Source organism: Xylocopa sonorina, chromosome 8, assembly GCF_050948175.1.
Source record: "Xylocopa sonorina isolate GNS202 chromosome 8, iyXylSono1_principal, whole genome shotgun sequence".
Classification (NCBI taxonomy): domain Eukaryota; kingdom Metazoa; phylum Arthropoda; class Insecta; order Hymenoptera; family Apidae; genus Xylocopa; species Xylocopa sonorina.
In genome coordinates, this window is record NC_135200.1 from 12,931,777 (window position 1) to 12,946,122 (window position 14,346).

The 14,346-nt window shown below is 52.3% G+C and overlaps 1 protein-coding gene across 2 annotated transcripts; it reads left to right on the top strand.

Annotated features, from left to right (window-relative positions):
• Positions 1–4,306: 4,306 nt before the first annotated feature.
• Tyn (trynity) lies at positions 4,307–10,670 on the top strand. Of its 2 annotated transcripts, none has more exons than XM_076898970.1 (11): positions 4,307–4,394; positions 4,465–4,734; positions 8,016–8,282; positions 8,360–8,698; positions 8,775–8,894; positions 9,197–9,372; positions 9,480–9,768; positions 9,852–9,933; positions 10,013–10,157; positions 10,242–10,431; positions 10,519–10,670. In XM_076898970.1, the coding sequence occupies exons 1-11, from the start codon at positions 4,307–4,309 to the stop codon at positions 10,668–10,670; spliced, it is 2,118 nt and encodes a 705-aa protein (XP_076755085.1). The 2 variants fall into 2 exon arrangements, with proteins under 2 accessions (XP_076755085.1, XP_076755086.1); XM_076898971.1 differs by having other exon boundaries at positions 4,313–4,394; positions 9,495–9,768.
• The last annotated feature ends 3,676 nt before the right edge of the window (positions 10,671–14,346 follow it).

Below are 14,346 nucleotides of genomic sequence, written 5' to 3' on the forward strand. Positions count from 1 at the left end.
GATTCTATTAATGACCGCGAGTGATCCATTAGGAGGGTTTCTTTTCGCGTGGCCGCGAAGAATGGCGGACGCGGCTCCTCGTTAGAGCCCCTCTTCGGGTCGTTAAGGCGAGCTTGGCTCGTATCAATTAGAAATTATTGCCATTAGCGGAACAGTGGGTAGCGCACGGTGGGGGGGAGCTGGAGGGTTTGCTAGGCGCAAATATTGGCGAACGGAGGCTGCCGCGAACCGCTACGAGATACAAAGCGATCGGTTCCCCGAGAAATTAATTACCAGATGGATTTACGATCGCGAACGAATAAGCTTGTAATCAGATCTCGAGGCAAGTTGCCCGTGAAATAATCCGCCTCGAGCTTGCTGCTAGAGTAACCGCTTACGCGAGTAACCGTGAACGCGAAATAATTAAGCCCCGTTCGAAATCGCTGATACAATGCTGCCGCGCTCTCATTAATCGCGCGAGACAGACGATGAGTCTGATCGATCGCCCGATTAATCATGCCACGCTCTCGTCGCGTTCGCTTTTTCGAAATTTCTCTGCTCTTCGCACCGTAGGGTGACTCGTCTCGAAGACACCGCGATTCTTCCGCGACGCTGGAAAGATCAGCTGGGACAAAATTAAAGCCCGCAAACGCAACCTGCATACATGCATACGCAAGTAATAACCCGTGGACGCAATTAGAGCGCTCGTTACTCAGTTCCTCGAGTACGTCGAAGCCTGAGCAAGAATAGCCATAGGATAAAACGCGTCGCTGGACGTGTAACGCGCTGCTTATGCATGCAACGCAATCACGGCGTTCGTTCGTTCGCCTAACGAACGGTAGATACGATTTAATTACCCCCGTTCGAACCGCGAACTTGGTTTTTCTCGGCTAAGAAAACCGCGCTAGGAAAGGTCGCTCGCTCGAAATGGGACCCGCGATAAAATCGCCTGGGCCCTGTTTAATATTGATAACCCGATCGGTTTCTGGGACGAGCGGGACCGCTTATTGTCCTGGCGAGATCCTCGAGACCAGTTCGTTACCGGTGGACGAGTTAATAAGGCGGATAGAGATTCGCCCAGGGCGATCCCGTCGACGACGTCCCAAGGATAAGAAGGAACGCCTCCGCGCGGGGGTGGATGGAAGGTCGGCGCATTTGTTACGAGATCATTGTGCCTAGTCACGAGCACGGCCCCGTAGAATGCCAAGACAAATGGAAATCCGTGCTCTCGCCGGGACGCGGGCCATGATTCACGAACAGATTTCGTGCCGCGCGAGTAGAGGACAGAAAGAGAGAGGGAGAGAGAGAAAGAGTCCCGGGAGGAGATAATCCCGGGTAGACTGCGGCCCTTTCATAAACGGGATAATTAAATGGCTGGTGCCCTCGCCCCGGCTCCGGATATCAATTACGACCCGAACAATCGGGTGGCCCCTTCCGCGGGCCATTCGACGCGACCAGTCGAGCGTCCGTGGTTAAACGCCGATAATATATCCTGGTTACAGCGCGGCTGTTAGTCGAAGGGCGTTCCTTTAAATGTTAACGATACGCGTATTATGCAAGAGGCGTGGAATTTTTCTCTCTAATCGAGTCATTTGTTCGCGTTGAAGGACGCACTCGTACGCACTGCGTTCGTCGCATCCTCGACAAAGTGGAGCGCAAGTTTAATTTCACCCGTTTCGAGTAACGAGCTGGTAATAAATCATCCCCGCGAGGTTTATACGCTGGGATGCCAGCGAAACGAATCGTAGAACGCTCGAGGTGCCTCTCTCCATCGAGCTGGCTTCCGGAAACTGTAAAACCGATAGACAATGGGCTCGATATGGGCGTCGTGGAAACGTGGCCACGATCGCGAGCGGGTAACCAGCGGGATCGTGGTTATTAAAGACGTTGAGCTTGACAAAAAGCAGAGGGCTGCGAGCGAGGGGTCCGGAAGCGGCTCAGCGTCGCGTTCGCGGAACGAAATACCGGAAGCCAGCGGCGCTGCTCGCTGGCAGGAGCCTTGGAGAGCCCGTAGAACACGTCTCGCGGAGAACTCGTCGGCCAGGTTTCTCTCGCTCGTATCGCCGAGGGACCGGTTGTGACGTAAAGGTCAGGGATCCGTGTGCACGCGAAACGACTTTTCCTGCGGGTGGAACGAGCCGGGACAATGCATCGCCGTTCTTGCGCTCTGCTCCCTTCGATCTCTCTCTCTCTCCGTTACGTAATTTCTCGCATTCCCCGTTTTTTGTCTCCAAATAAAACACCGCCACTCGGTTTTTCCCACTCGATTCGTACGTTACTGGACGCAACGAACGCTCGTTAGGAAAAAAACTGTGTCAAATCGACGCGAGGTACGATCGAGGATCTAACGTGACGTCAGAGTGACTCGATGCAAATTCCAGCAAGTCATCACGCGCGTTACTGTTAAACGCGGATCACGCAACGAACGAGCATGCACGTGAACGGTCGATGTAATTAGGCACGTCCTTCGACAGATTTCCACGGACCCGCGCGACGTTCGACACCGTCGTGCAACCCGAGACCAAAGTTTCCCCGGGAGGAAGTCCAAGTGTCAGAGGACGCGCGCATATGTCGGGGAAACCCCGGGTCCGGTTCGATGGTTACGTGTCGCGCGACACGTACAGCGTTCCGTCGAACGGTAACGCGTCTAAGCGTATTCGCAGGAAGCCTGGTATTCCCATCGCGGGGCAGCCATCGCGAGCATCCACCGGAAGAGGTCCGCGGTTCTTCTCGCTGTTTCTTTCGCGGCGACCGCGGCGGGCGCATTAATCTTCGTAACAGTGCATCAACCTGTCCGTCAGGTGAAAGAACGCGCGCGTTTGCTTAATTGTTAGCGATGGGTGGCGCTGAGGTCGTTGCGCGAGCGTTCCAGCGTATCGTTCGAGAAATTGTATTTTCGCGGTCGAGCCTCGATCGAGATCGATTCCTCGACGAATACGTACGCGGACTCTCGTCTACGTGGCGCGATTCGAGGGAGGATGCGAGCACGGAACGAGGAGGAGAAAGACGGGGGAAGCCAGGCTGAACCTTTGACCTCGGTGGAAGCCACGACACAGCTCTCCCTCTCTGTTACACGAGATTCTCGGCTATTCCAGGCTCGATGACCTCGAACCGGGGATACGAAACGATGCCAATGTGGGCACCAGCCTCTGGGGGCCTAACGCGCCGTTATCGCGTTACGTTCATTTTAGCACGGGCAATCTCGCGTCGTTTACGTGCTGCCGCAATTACCGGAGGGCACGTCCTACGACACGAGAACCTTCTTACGTTGTGGGACGCGCCAGCTGTTCGCAGATTCGCCGTACAGGATTTATCGCTTCTGAAGAGAAACGCGTACGTTCGTTTGAACATGAGAACCGAACGAAAATTTCGCTGGGTGGCAGTCGTGGAAACCAGTGGTAACTAAACGAGGGTGATCGATCCGTGCGAACCGGAGGAAGGCGCGTCCCAAAGAGAGACGAGTCGATTTTGGAAGCAGCTGACGCGGACCCTCGAGGAGAACGAGAACGAGCAGCACTCGACGTAATGATCAGCCACGAAGGAAGATTTACGTGCCCGCAAACTGGATTCCGGGGGTCGGACGAGGAGAAGAACGCGGAGCAAACCTGCGAAATAGCTAGCCTTACACGGTAGCCTACTATAAGTATCGGTGGATCGCTCAATCGGCTGGGAGGTAGGAAAAACGAGGATCGTGTGGAAAGAGGAGAGGCGAACGATCGAGAACGCTATTAAAGGGTAGAGGAGCTGGCGAGGGGCACGGGAGGAGGAGGAGGAGGACGCTCGGATGCTGGGTGGATGCTGCTGGGTAGAAGAAATGAGAAGGCGGACGCGGGGAACAAAAAGCGAGGGGAAGAAGAAATGCAGGAAGTAGTCGGTTGGTGAAAGACGAGCAAAAGGTGCGCGGGAAACCGGTGACTCGCGCGCTTCCAGCTTGCACGAGCGAATTACACCGGACCGACGCCACGGAGCCGATCTCGAGGGGCTTCCTCGATCGTGGCTCGTCTCTTAACGCGCCTCCGCATTGATCCATGAATCAAGTTATCAAGCGTTATATACAATTATCAGTCCGACGTGTACCATCGTCGATGCTTCGTTAAATAAAGAAAAGAGGCTACCGCCGCGCGGACTCCTCGTTAGCCTGCCATACATCGTTCACGCGCGCCTGCCAAATTAGAGCGGCAGGCGGAACTCTGGTTGAAAAAAACCGTTTTGCATGCGCGAACGTTTCGTTACCAGCGTTGGTTATGGCCGCGTGATTCGCGTCGACCGTTTTGCATAAATATCTTTCGAAAATTCTCTAACCATACGTCCAATGCTTGCGTTCCAGATGGGCTCGTCCGCGATCGGCACGATGGCGGCTGTGGTCGCCGGCGTCGCGCTGCTGGGTTTCGTCGCCGTCGCTCACGCTGCACTGGGTGAGTAAAAAGCATCGCGGTTCTATCCACCACGTCCACTGGTTTCTAAATGAGAAAGGGCACGTTTCAGCCAGGACAGCGTTCGAGAAGCTGACGGACTACGACTACCGCGGGACCACCTACTACAGCGTGCGAAATCTGTCGCTGTACGAGTGCCAGGGCTGGTGCCGCGAGGAAGCCGAGTGTCAAGCAGCGGCGTTCTCCTTCGTCGTGAATCCTTTGGCGCCGATACAGGACACCCTCTGCCAGCTGCAGAACGAGACAGCAGCGACTAACCCCGCCGCGCAGCCGCAGAGGGCGGTGAACATGTACTACATGTCGAAGCTGCAGATCAGATCAGGTGAGAGCGGTGACATCGTCGCGAAGTTGTCGCGTTAACGTTGCAGCAGTGCCCGCGAAATCGTTCGAGCGATCCCTCTTAATGAAATTAGCGCGCAAACGACCGGTCGCGCACCTGCCTGGCGAGCCTCGACCTTCGAGAGGTTAAACGCCCCGGCCACCAGCCTGACTTCGTTAATGAACGTTAATACCCTTGGCTCGCACCTCCCGCTCGAACCTCCCTCGTTGTCCGCTTGGCGAAAACCCTTTCGAGAGGCCGCTCGTGGAACAAAAGCGGCGGGCAGGACCGCGGACTGGGAACAGGTCGAAGAAAATTCCCGCGACATAAGAGGCGCGTAGAAGGGGCGAGGCGCGATAATCCGGGTTTAAACGCCTGGCGGTCAAGTCGGCTGGGAGCAGGTAGACGTGCAAATAAACCGGGTAGCCGGTAGCCGATCCTCGAGTGGAGGGTTGTTTGATCTCGACTGTATTGTAAACGAACCTGATATCCTGCGAAACAATATTTGAACGTCCTCCGTTCCTCGGATAACCATTTCACTGGATCCATTCGTGAGAATCCACTCTCCTCGCTACAATTGGAAACGGAGAAACGAGAAAAAAGAAGGAGATAGGTTGAAATTGACAATTAAATGTACTTAAAGAGACGCGTGTTTCCCTGAGAGCCCTTTCCAAAGTACAGACGCGGTAGACACTTTTCCATCGTCCATCAAGTTGAAGAGACGAGCGCGAGGGAGCCGTCGAACCCCTGGAGACCGACACAAAAGCAGCTCTCTCTCTCTCTCTCTCTCTCTCCCTGAATGGTCGCAAGCGGTCAGGTTTTCGCCGGCAAGAAAGCGTACAATTTGCCAAAGAGGAGAGACCCGGTGGCGGCAAACAATGAACGAGATCTACTGGTACCTCTCTCGGCTGGCGCGAAGGGTGCGCTTTAAGCACGGTCGCCGCTGTAAACAGGTACCTGCAGGCTGGTCGAAGGTGTCGAAAAGATCCCAAGGGGGTCTAAGAAACCCCTAATATTGGTTTAACGAGCCTGCTGGTACCCACGATCCCTCCAGCTATCTACGCGCGGTCGTAAAACCAACGGTGACGAGCCCACGGACACCTTCCCGGGCACCCTTGGCGCGGGTCACGCATCAAAGGACAACGGAGGGGTCTTCGAGGAAGGCTCCCTTTTTCTCTGGAAACGGCCGATTACCTGTCGCTCAGGCGCCTGGTCGCGCCTGGCCCACCTCTACGACGCCATATTTCATCGACTCCGTGATTCACTCGCGAGGAACAACGGCATCGCGGTTCTAATTTTCTGAAAAGATCGAAAGATCTAGAGGCTCGGTTACAGAGTTCCGAGATGAGTTGTTTTCATCTGGCAGCTTCCGTTCGAAATCTTTCCTCTCTTAAAATAACCGGGAACAGACGAAACAGAGAGCAGCAGTCATCGAGGTTTCGACTCGCGAAGAATTCGCACGGGCGCGGCCGGCCGCGCGCGCGTCACCAGTTGGCTCGAGCGAAATTTTACGTAACGAGAGCTCCCCCTGCGCGAGCCCCGTACCGATCGCTCGGCCCGTTTAATTCGAGAAAATGATACAGGGTGGGATGATTAATTTGAACGGGTTCGCGGCTGAGTCACACGCTCGCAGATGACAGGAGTTGAACGCCGGTTCACTGCCAGCGGAAATATTTCCAGCGGCAGAGAAATCGCGGCGGCGGGCCGGCGCTCCCTCGTCGCCGCCCGGCGACGATCGCGCGCTCTTTCGAGACGCGTACGAAAATAGTGGCCCGGCCGAAAGAACAGACAGGCCAGCGTATTTTTAAAGATTCCGAGTACAATATTCGGAACGCGATTGGAATTTAACTCGTGCTCGATTCTATTCTACGCTGGGAAAACTGTTATTAATAAGCCAGCGTCGCGTGAAGTCGACAGCGGCGTACGAAAAGCCCCGTGACTCGCGTGGCACACGTTTCGTAAATACTTCTCGGAACCGAGTGTCAGGCGCCCGTGGCTAGCGCAATATCGCGACAGTTTCCGATAAAGTTACGAAACTGCCATTTCGACGAATCCCAGATAGCTGATTTACGATTACTTCTTTTTTTTTTCCTTAATAAATGTAACGTTCAACGATACTAGCAGGACGATAAAGCGAACGACAAAAGTGAACGTCCCTCCGCTACGTAACCGCGCGGATCTTCCACCCCATCGAAGGAGGACCGATACGAACGGTGGCACGGTATCGAGTCCGTGGTATTTTGGTGTGATCGTCGATCGTTCAGGCGGGATCAGGAATTCGCGCGGTCGCGGTGAATCATCCGTGTCGGGATCACGCGTCGGTTCGTTGGCACGAGGCCCCCGGTTCGCGTCGACATTAGCGCCGGTTTCGAGGGCGGGACAAAAGAAATTGGAGCGCGTCCGCGGTGGCGGGAGCAGGCGTATTCCCGTTTCCCGGCCAAAAGCTCGCGCGTTCGTGCGTCACAGGCCGCGATATGCCAAGTCACATGCGCCTGGCGTGCCCTCGTGATTCCGTCGCGGCGTACCCGCGCGCGGTTTCAACCCGTGGCTGGCCTCGCGGGCACGGCGCTCGCGTGACCGACCAACCGCGAAATTCGCCACACTTCCTCGGCCCCGACCGGATATATAACTGTTCCTCGATCGTCGATCCATGCCTCGAGCCCGCGCACTCGCATTCTTCTCGTTTTTTCCACGCTTCCATCTCCCCCTCGCGGTTTTTCACCTGTTGGAACGCGCGATAACGAGGAGGAGGAGGAGGAGGGGCGGATTTTCCGGGCAACGTCCTAACGGTCGCAGACCACCGTAACGATCTCGGTTCTGGCGATAAAAATAAGACGACCTTCGGGTGACCTTGACTTTATTATACAGGGGACGTCTGGTTACGTGGTTCACCTCGGGTGTCGCAACCCGCCGGTGCGTGTGTTACAGAATGTATAAATACCAATTTTGAAATTTCAAGTTCCATCGCGATTCCCTGGGTGCCAAATTGGTCGCGACTGGTTGCAACGTTGATCCCTCGCGGCGTGTAACAACGCGACTGCTGATTTTTACGGACGCGAGCCGCGCGTTGCGCAAGCGAGCGGCTCCCTGCGGCATGTGTACACTCTCGGTCAGGTGAGCGAACGTTGCGTCTGCGGTCAGGCGTATCCTCGTGCCCCGTCTGGGCTATAAGCAAAAAAAGGTATCGCGCGTGTCGTAAATTTATACCAGCAACAACGACGACGACAGGAAGCGACGGGACTGTCTCTTTCCATCCGTTCACGCGAGCGATTAACGCTTTTCAGACAACGTCTGCCTGCGACCGTGGGCCTTCGAGCGCATCCCCAACAAATTGATCCGCGGGCTGGACAACGCGCTGATCTACGCCTCGACGAAGGAGGCTTGCCTCGCTGCCTGCTTGAACGAGCATCGTTTCACCTGTCGATCCGCTGAATACAATTACGTGACCCTGCAGTGTCACATGAGCGACTCCGATCGAAGAACGACTGGCCAGTACGTGCAATTCGTGGACACCCAGGGCGTGGACTATTTCGAAAATCTATGCCTGAAAGGTACAACCATGACTCGAACAATTCATGTCTCGTCGTTTAAACGATTTCTCTTAAATTCAACGACTCGTTACTTTCAGGAAAGGAGGCTTGCAAGTCCCAGAGAATCTTCCAGATGCCGAGGATCGGCGTGGCGGACGACAAGGTCGCGCAGTACGCAGGGTTGCATTATTACACGGATAAAGAGCTGCAGGTTCAGAGCGAGTCCGCGTGCAGATTGGCTTGCGAGATCGAGAACGAATTCCTCTGCAGGTCGTTCCTCTATCGCGGCGCCCCTCAGGGCTCCGCGTACAATTGCCAGCTATTCCACCTGGATCATTGGACCCTGCCCGATGGCCCCTCGACGTACATCAACGCTGAACGACCTCTGATCGATAACGGCGAAAGGGTTGGCACCTATTTCGAGAACTATTGTGAAAGTAAGGAACGAGCTTGCTAAAGCCCAGCTTTCCACGTTACCCCCGTTTCATTTCGTGCATTGAAATCGATTTGCAGAGGGTACTGGCCCGGCCTCGGACCCGCTACCCGTTGTCTTCGAGACCACGGAAGATCCCACGATAAACAACTTCACGAGAAACGACATAAACTGCGATAAAACTGGTACCTGCTACGACGGTACGTATAAACGGTACTTGAAAAGCTTGCTGCGAAACTTAGTTTCATTTTTAGCTTGGCAACTGTCGTTTGCTGAGAAAATTGATTTTGTTTAAAAATCTATTGCCAGAACGATCTTTCTCTCTCTCTCTTTCTCTCTGTACACGTGTATTTGAACGATTCCTAGCACGATCTACCGCGCGAAACTGTACGATTTCGTAGAACAGAGCAGGCCAGTATTGGCAACGAGCCCTCTAATTACGGAGGGACGGCACTCTTAAGACGGTAGCCAGATAATAAAGGGCCGTGAAATGTGATTGCAGTATCGGTCGACTGCAAAGACACAAGGATCGCCGTTCAGGTCCGCACGAACAAGCCGTTCAACGGCCGCATTTACGCCCTCGGCCGCTCGGAGACCTGCAACATCGACGTGATCAACAGCGATCTGTTCAGGCTCGATCTGACCATGAGCGGGCAGGACTGCAACACCCAGAGCGTGGTATGTGATCGCCGTTTCCTGTCCACGCGACGCGCCGACACTTTGACCACTCGCGTACACGCTCGAGTCGTTAAATCCTGTTTTCAACTGTCTGTTTACCGCGGCAGCCTGACGGGTTTCAGACTGGTGTCTACTCGAACACCGTCGTCCTCCAACACCATTCCGTGGTGATGACCAAGGCGGATAAGATATACAAGGTGAAGTGCACCTACGACATGACGTCGAAGAACATCACGTTCGGCATGGTGCCCATCAGGGACCCGGATTCCATCACCATCACCAGCTCTCCGGAAGCACCGCCGCCAAGGATCCGAATCCTCGACAGCAGGTTCAGGGAGGTCGAGACCGTCCGCATCGGAGACAAACTGACGTTCAGAATCGAAATCCCGGAAAAGAGTCAGTACTCGAAGCGTTTTAATTAATCTGATTAATCTGATGGATCACGAGAAAATTGTAACCTTCGTTCGACGCGTTCACAGCTCCGTATGGCATCTCCGCTCGAAGCTGCGTGGCCATGGCAAAAGACTCCAAAAGCACCTTCCAAATCATCGACGAAGAAGGGTAAGTTAGCAGATGTTTAGCTTGGAACATTCTCACGATTCGGTGGACCACCTAAACCGAGTAATTTTCGTTCCAACAGGTGTCCCGTGGATCCTACGATCTTCCCAAGCTTTACGCCCGATGGAAACGCACTCCAGTCTGTCTACGAGGCGTTCAGATTCACCGAGTCCTACGGCGTGATCTTCCAGTGTAACGTCAAGTACTGTCTGGGACCTTGTCACCCGGTAATCGAACGAACATCGTAACGATCTCGACGCTTTGCTCGTCGGTGTGAACGACGGGAGGAATATCAATGAAATTGATTGCAGGCTGTCTGCGAGTGGGGACGAGAGTCGGTGGAGTCGTGGGGCAAGAGGCGTCGAAGAAGCCTAGCGAACGCCACGGAACCAAAGGCGGAGGACATGACGCTGTCCCAGGAAATCCTTGTCCTCGACTTTGGCGACGAGAAGCAGTCAGAGTTCCTGAAGAACTTCGCCAGCATAGATTTCAACGAAGCTGGTAACAACATACGCGACGAAATAGCACACGGAATCACTTAAATCGTTCCACGCAACGCTACGAAAAATATCCCATTCTATTTTCCAGACAAAACGGTGACCATAGTCGAGCCCTGTCCAACGAAGTATTCGGTGCTCGTGCTGGGCGTGACGTGCACCCTGCTGGTCCTTATCTACATCTCGACGATCTTCTGTTACTACATGAAAAAGTGGTTGTCGCCTCGTAAAATGATGCCGTGAGGCCTGGTATCGAACGCGGCTCGGAGAAACGGACGGGTGAGGAGGGCGGACGAATAAAACTCCGGACGAAGTGAAGAAATTCAGCTCGCGTCTGACGCGGTGACGAGCCGTCCGCGTTACGAGATCGCACGCAATGAACCCGGGTGGCACGTGTCGCGGCGGACGCGTGGAAAAATTGCGGCTTCCGCAGTGGCGTTCGCGGCGTTACTCACGTTTCCCGCGAATCCCCGCTTCCGAGAAGCGATACGTCGCGCGGTGATCGCCCATTTTTCCACGCCGACCGCTACCAGATCTGAACGCGTGCCCGCTTGCTTATCTAAACGGTGGTAGTCGCGTACTTAATTTCGTGCGACACGGCCCCGGGTTCGTCGCGATGCCGCTCGTGAACTCGCAACACGTACGAGGACTTATCGAATCGTTTTGTAAATCGAACATTTTGTAAGCTGAACATTGCAGGAAATTGCGAGACGATGCCCCCCCTTTGAACCACGGCAGATCCCTCTCGCGTGTGCTCTCGAGACGCGCGATGCAAAATTGAACCGCGGGAGGGAAAATCAAGGGCATCTATAAAAGAGATAAGAAAGATAGATCGGTAGAGGTGTATTTGGGCGCGTTGCGCGTGACGGAAGTACCAGAACCCGCTTGTGCAACGCCTCTGAAGAGAATCCTTTCCATCGGCGATGTTAAAGCGTACTGATTATAGAACACTTTAAATATAATTCCCACGCGGACGCAGGCGACATTAAACGGCACCGCGGTTGTCACGAGAATCACGAGGCTTCGCGTCGCTTGTGCAACGCCTCGGGAACGGGGATCGCGTACTTTTCTCGACGCGAGCAACGACCAGCAACGGACGGAAGACCCGGTTCCACCCGGAATATCTTACGGGACACGCTCTACATTTACCCAGTTTTACCCCTGTCCGACACATTCCACACTCATTTATACATAAAATATTTATCGCGCATAACGGATCATCCAGATCGCATGGGACGAAGATCGCAGGGATCTTGCGTGCAATAATTTCGTGGCGAGTCGCGGAACGTTCGTTTTCTCGGGGACGACGAGGCAACCGCGACTTCGAGGGTTAGTAACGCGCTTGAACTCCTCGTCGATCGAGAAAAAGGGATCCATTTGTTTGATGAACATCGTCGACTGGACGAAAATTGTTCCACGATCCGCGGATCACTACGCTCTTCACGTCGAGAGCAAACAGGGACATCCTGACGACAAACGTTGTAATAAGTACTACTTTATTTAAGGACATCTCAGACACAGCTAACTGCCTTGTCTCTTAAGGGCTACTTCTGATCGGGTTGCAACGAGAACGAGCTGGCTTATCGGGTGATGATCGAGCGAGCCAAGCATCGCCCATCGATCCAACCGTCCCTCGATACGGCCCTGAGCGCGCATTCTTTTTCTACTCCGCGGAAATCAACTTGTAACCCGTATCAAGACTAGCGATATTTAAAGGTTCACGCTTCACTAACGTCTCTAACGATACAACTAGCGTTTAAGGTAGAAAATAAACGGAGCATGTAAGCTAATAGGTAAAAGAGAGAAAGAGAGAGAGAGAGAGAGAGAGCGAACGAACGAGAATCATTTTTTTTTCATCGCGATGAGCAGTCCTAGTGACTGTATCGGCGCTTTTATCGATCGCCTCAAAACTGTTTTTCATATTTGTTTTATTAATAAACCAGGATCCGAGTTTTCAATTTCACTTTGGTAGTAAAAGAATAATCCATGTCCCGATTGGGTGAGTGAAATGAAAATCGATGAAAGCGCTGATCGGTCGAAACTGGCTGCGAAAAGAATCACCCCCTTTTCAACATTTTTAGGTGCAGGTAACTTCGATCCTCGACATCGAGCCATGAGTATTCACGACATTTATACCGATGGTTTTAGCCTACTTCTATATCCTACGAACATCTCTCGGCTGTTTCTTGTATACTGCACGTACATCTACCATACAGTATGCTATAACGATAAACTGTTCTTGTTTAGTGTACGTCCCTGAGTTCACGATCATTTGAAAATCAGTCGAATCGATAGATCTTAACGGGACCATCGATACACCCGCGACGCAATCAATTTTCCATTCGATCATCCGCATTCGACGGCATCCTTCGAAAGTTAATAATCGCGCGAAAACTAAATTGTTCCAGGGAGAATTTTGCGAACGATGCGGACATCGGGATATGTATTTTTAAATGAATCTCAGTGATAATAGTATCGTTCGAATGTTACGTAATTGAAATGGGACGAGGGGTACACGTTTGAAACTAATCGTTGTCTCATATCGAACTGCGGAGGGAAAGAACGATAACGAGAATCGCGATTAATGAAATGCATCTGAAGCGTTAGCATGAATTCCGTCGAGCATTCTCCTAGAAATTCGTGATTCAAAAACGGGGAAAGGAAATTAGCTATAAGAACCGCATTTTACTTTTTATCGTGCCTGACTGCATTTACGAACACACCGGCCATTAAATTGAATTTCTCTGGAAAAAGCGAGCCCTCAAGGACCGAAAGAAACGAAACAAGTGTATATATTATTGGATCGTAGTAGGTACTGAGATGGAGACACGCATACACGCATCAATATCACATGTATTTGTACTCTATTTATGTACGTGAATATTTTAATAATTAAACAAAGATGAATTTCGAAAGCCCTGTAATTCCCCTCTTTTTCCCCGCGTACGATTTTTAACGACCCCGCGGGACGCTGGTGAAATGTCAAAGATCTCGTTAGCAATAGTCACTCGAGATCGTTATCGACGATGTGCCACGAGATTCACTTCGACCAGACGCGTAAACAAATTTAAAACGATTGGTCGTCGGCCAACGATCGGTTCGAGCTTGTGATTAATCGATCTCTGTGTAGGAGCGCGTGTACACGCGTTTATTATTGCGGCAAATAATAATGTGAATCACTTGATACGCTTGCAGCCGATGAATAGTCGGTTGGCTTTAGATAAAAATAATTGCGGCATCTTCGGTTAAAAATAGACGATGCAGTTGCAGATGCGACGAGAACGCGCACGTTTTCGGCTCATCCGGAGATTAGTGCCGGTAGTTGATCGGGACTTCCGAAATTGATCAGCTAGATACGCGAGAGAAAGAATATTAGGTATATTTTGTGACAATTGCTAATTTTATCGCGCGCCTTTTCGATTCTAAACGTGCGACGAGACGATGTATCGATGACGAGTCGTATTTTAATGAAGTTTCAAAGGCTAGCATTAATCGATAATAAATTTAACGAGCTTAACTGCTCCCGACCCTCGAAGACAGCGGTTATCTAAACGATAAATATTTTCAGCCGCTCGTTAAATGTGGTTTTGCAATACCGAAGAAACGGCTGAATCATTTGAATGGCAGTAAATATCACTGGCCGCATTTAGCTTGACGGTTAATCTAATTTCAGATTTAAGAAATGCATTTAAAAGTGTTATCGTTACTCGAATGACGTTGAATCGTTTAAGTGGATAAAATACGGTGTCTCACCTTTCGACGAAGTCGGCGTGTGGCAACACACTATAAATCGATACGCGACGTCAATGAATCATGCGGAAGGAACGGAAAAAGTTTAGCGAAAAACCCACTAAAAAATGGCATTCGAACGTCGATAAAGCGAATCGCGGATAATGCGGGGCTTTTTAGCAGTCCTTTA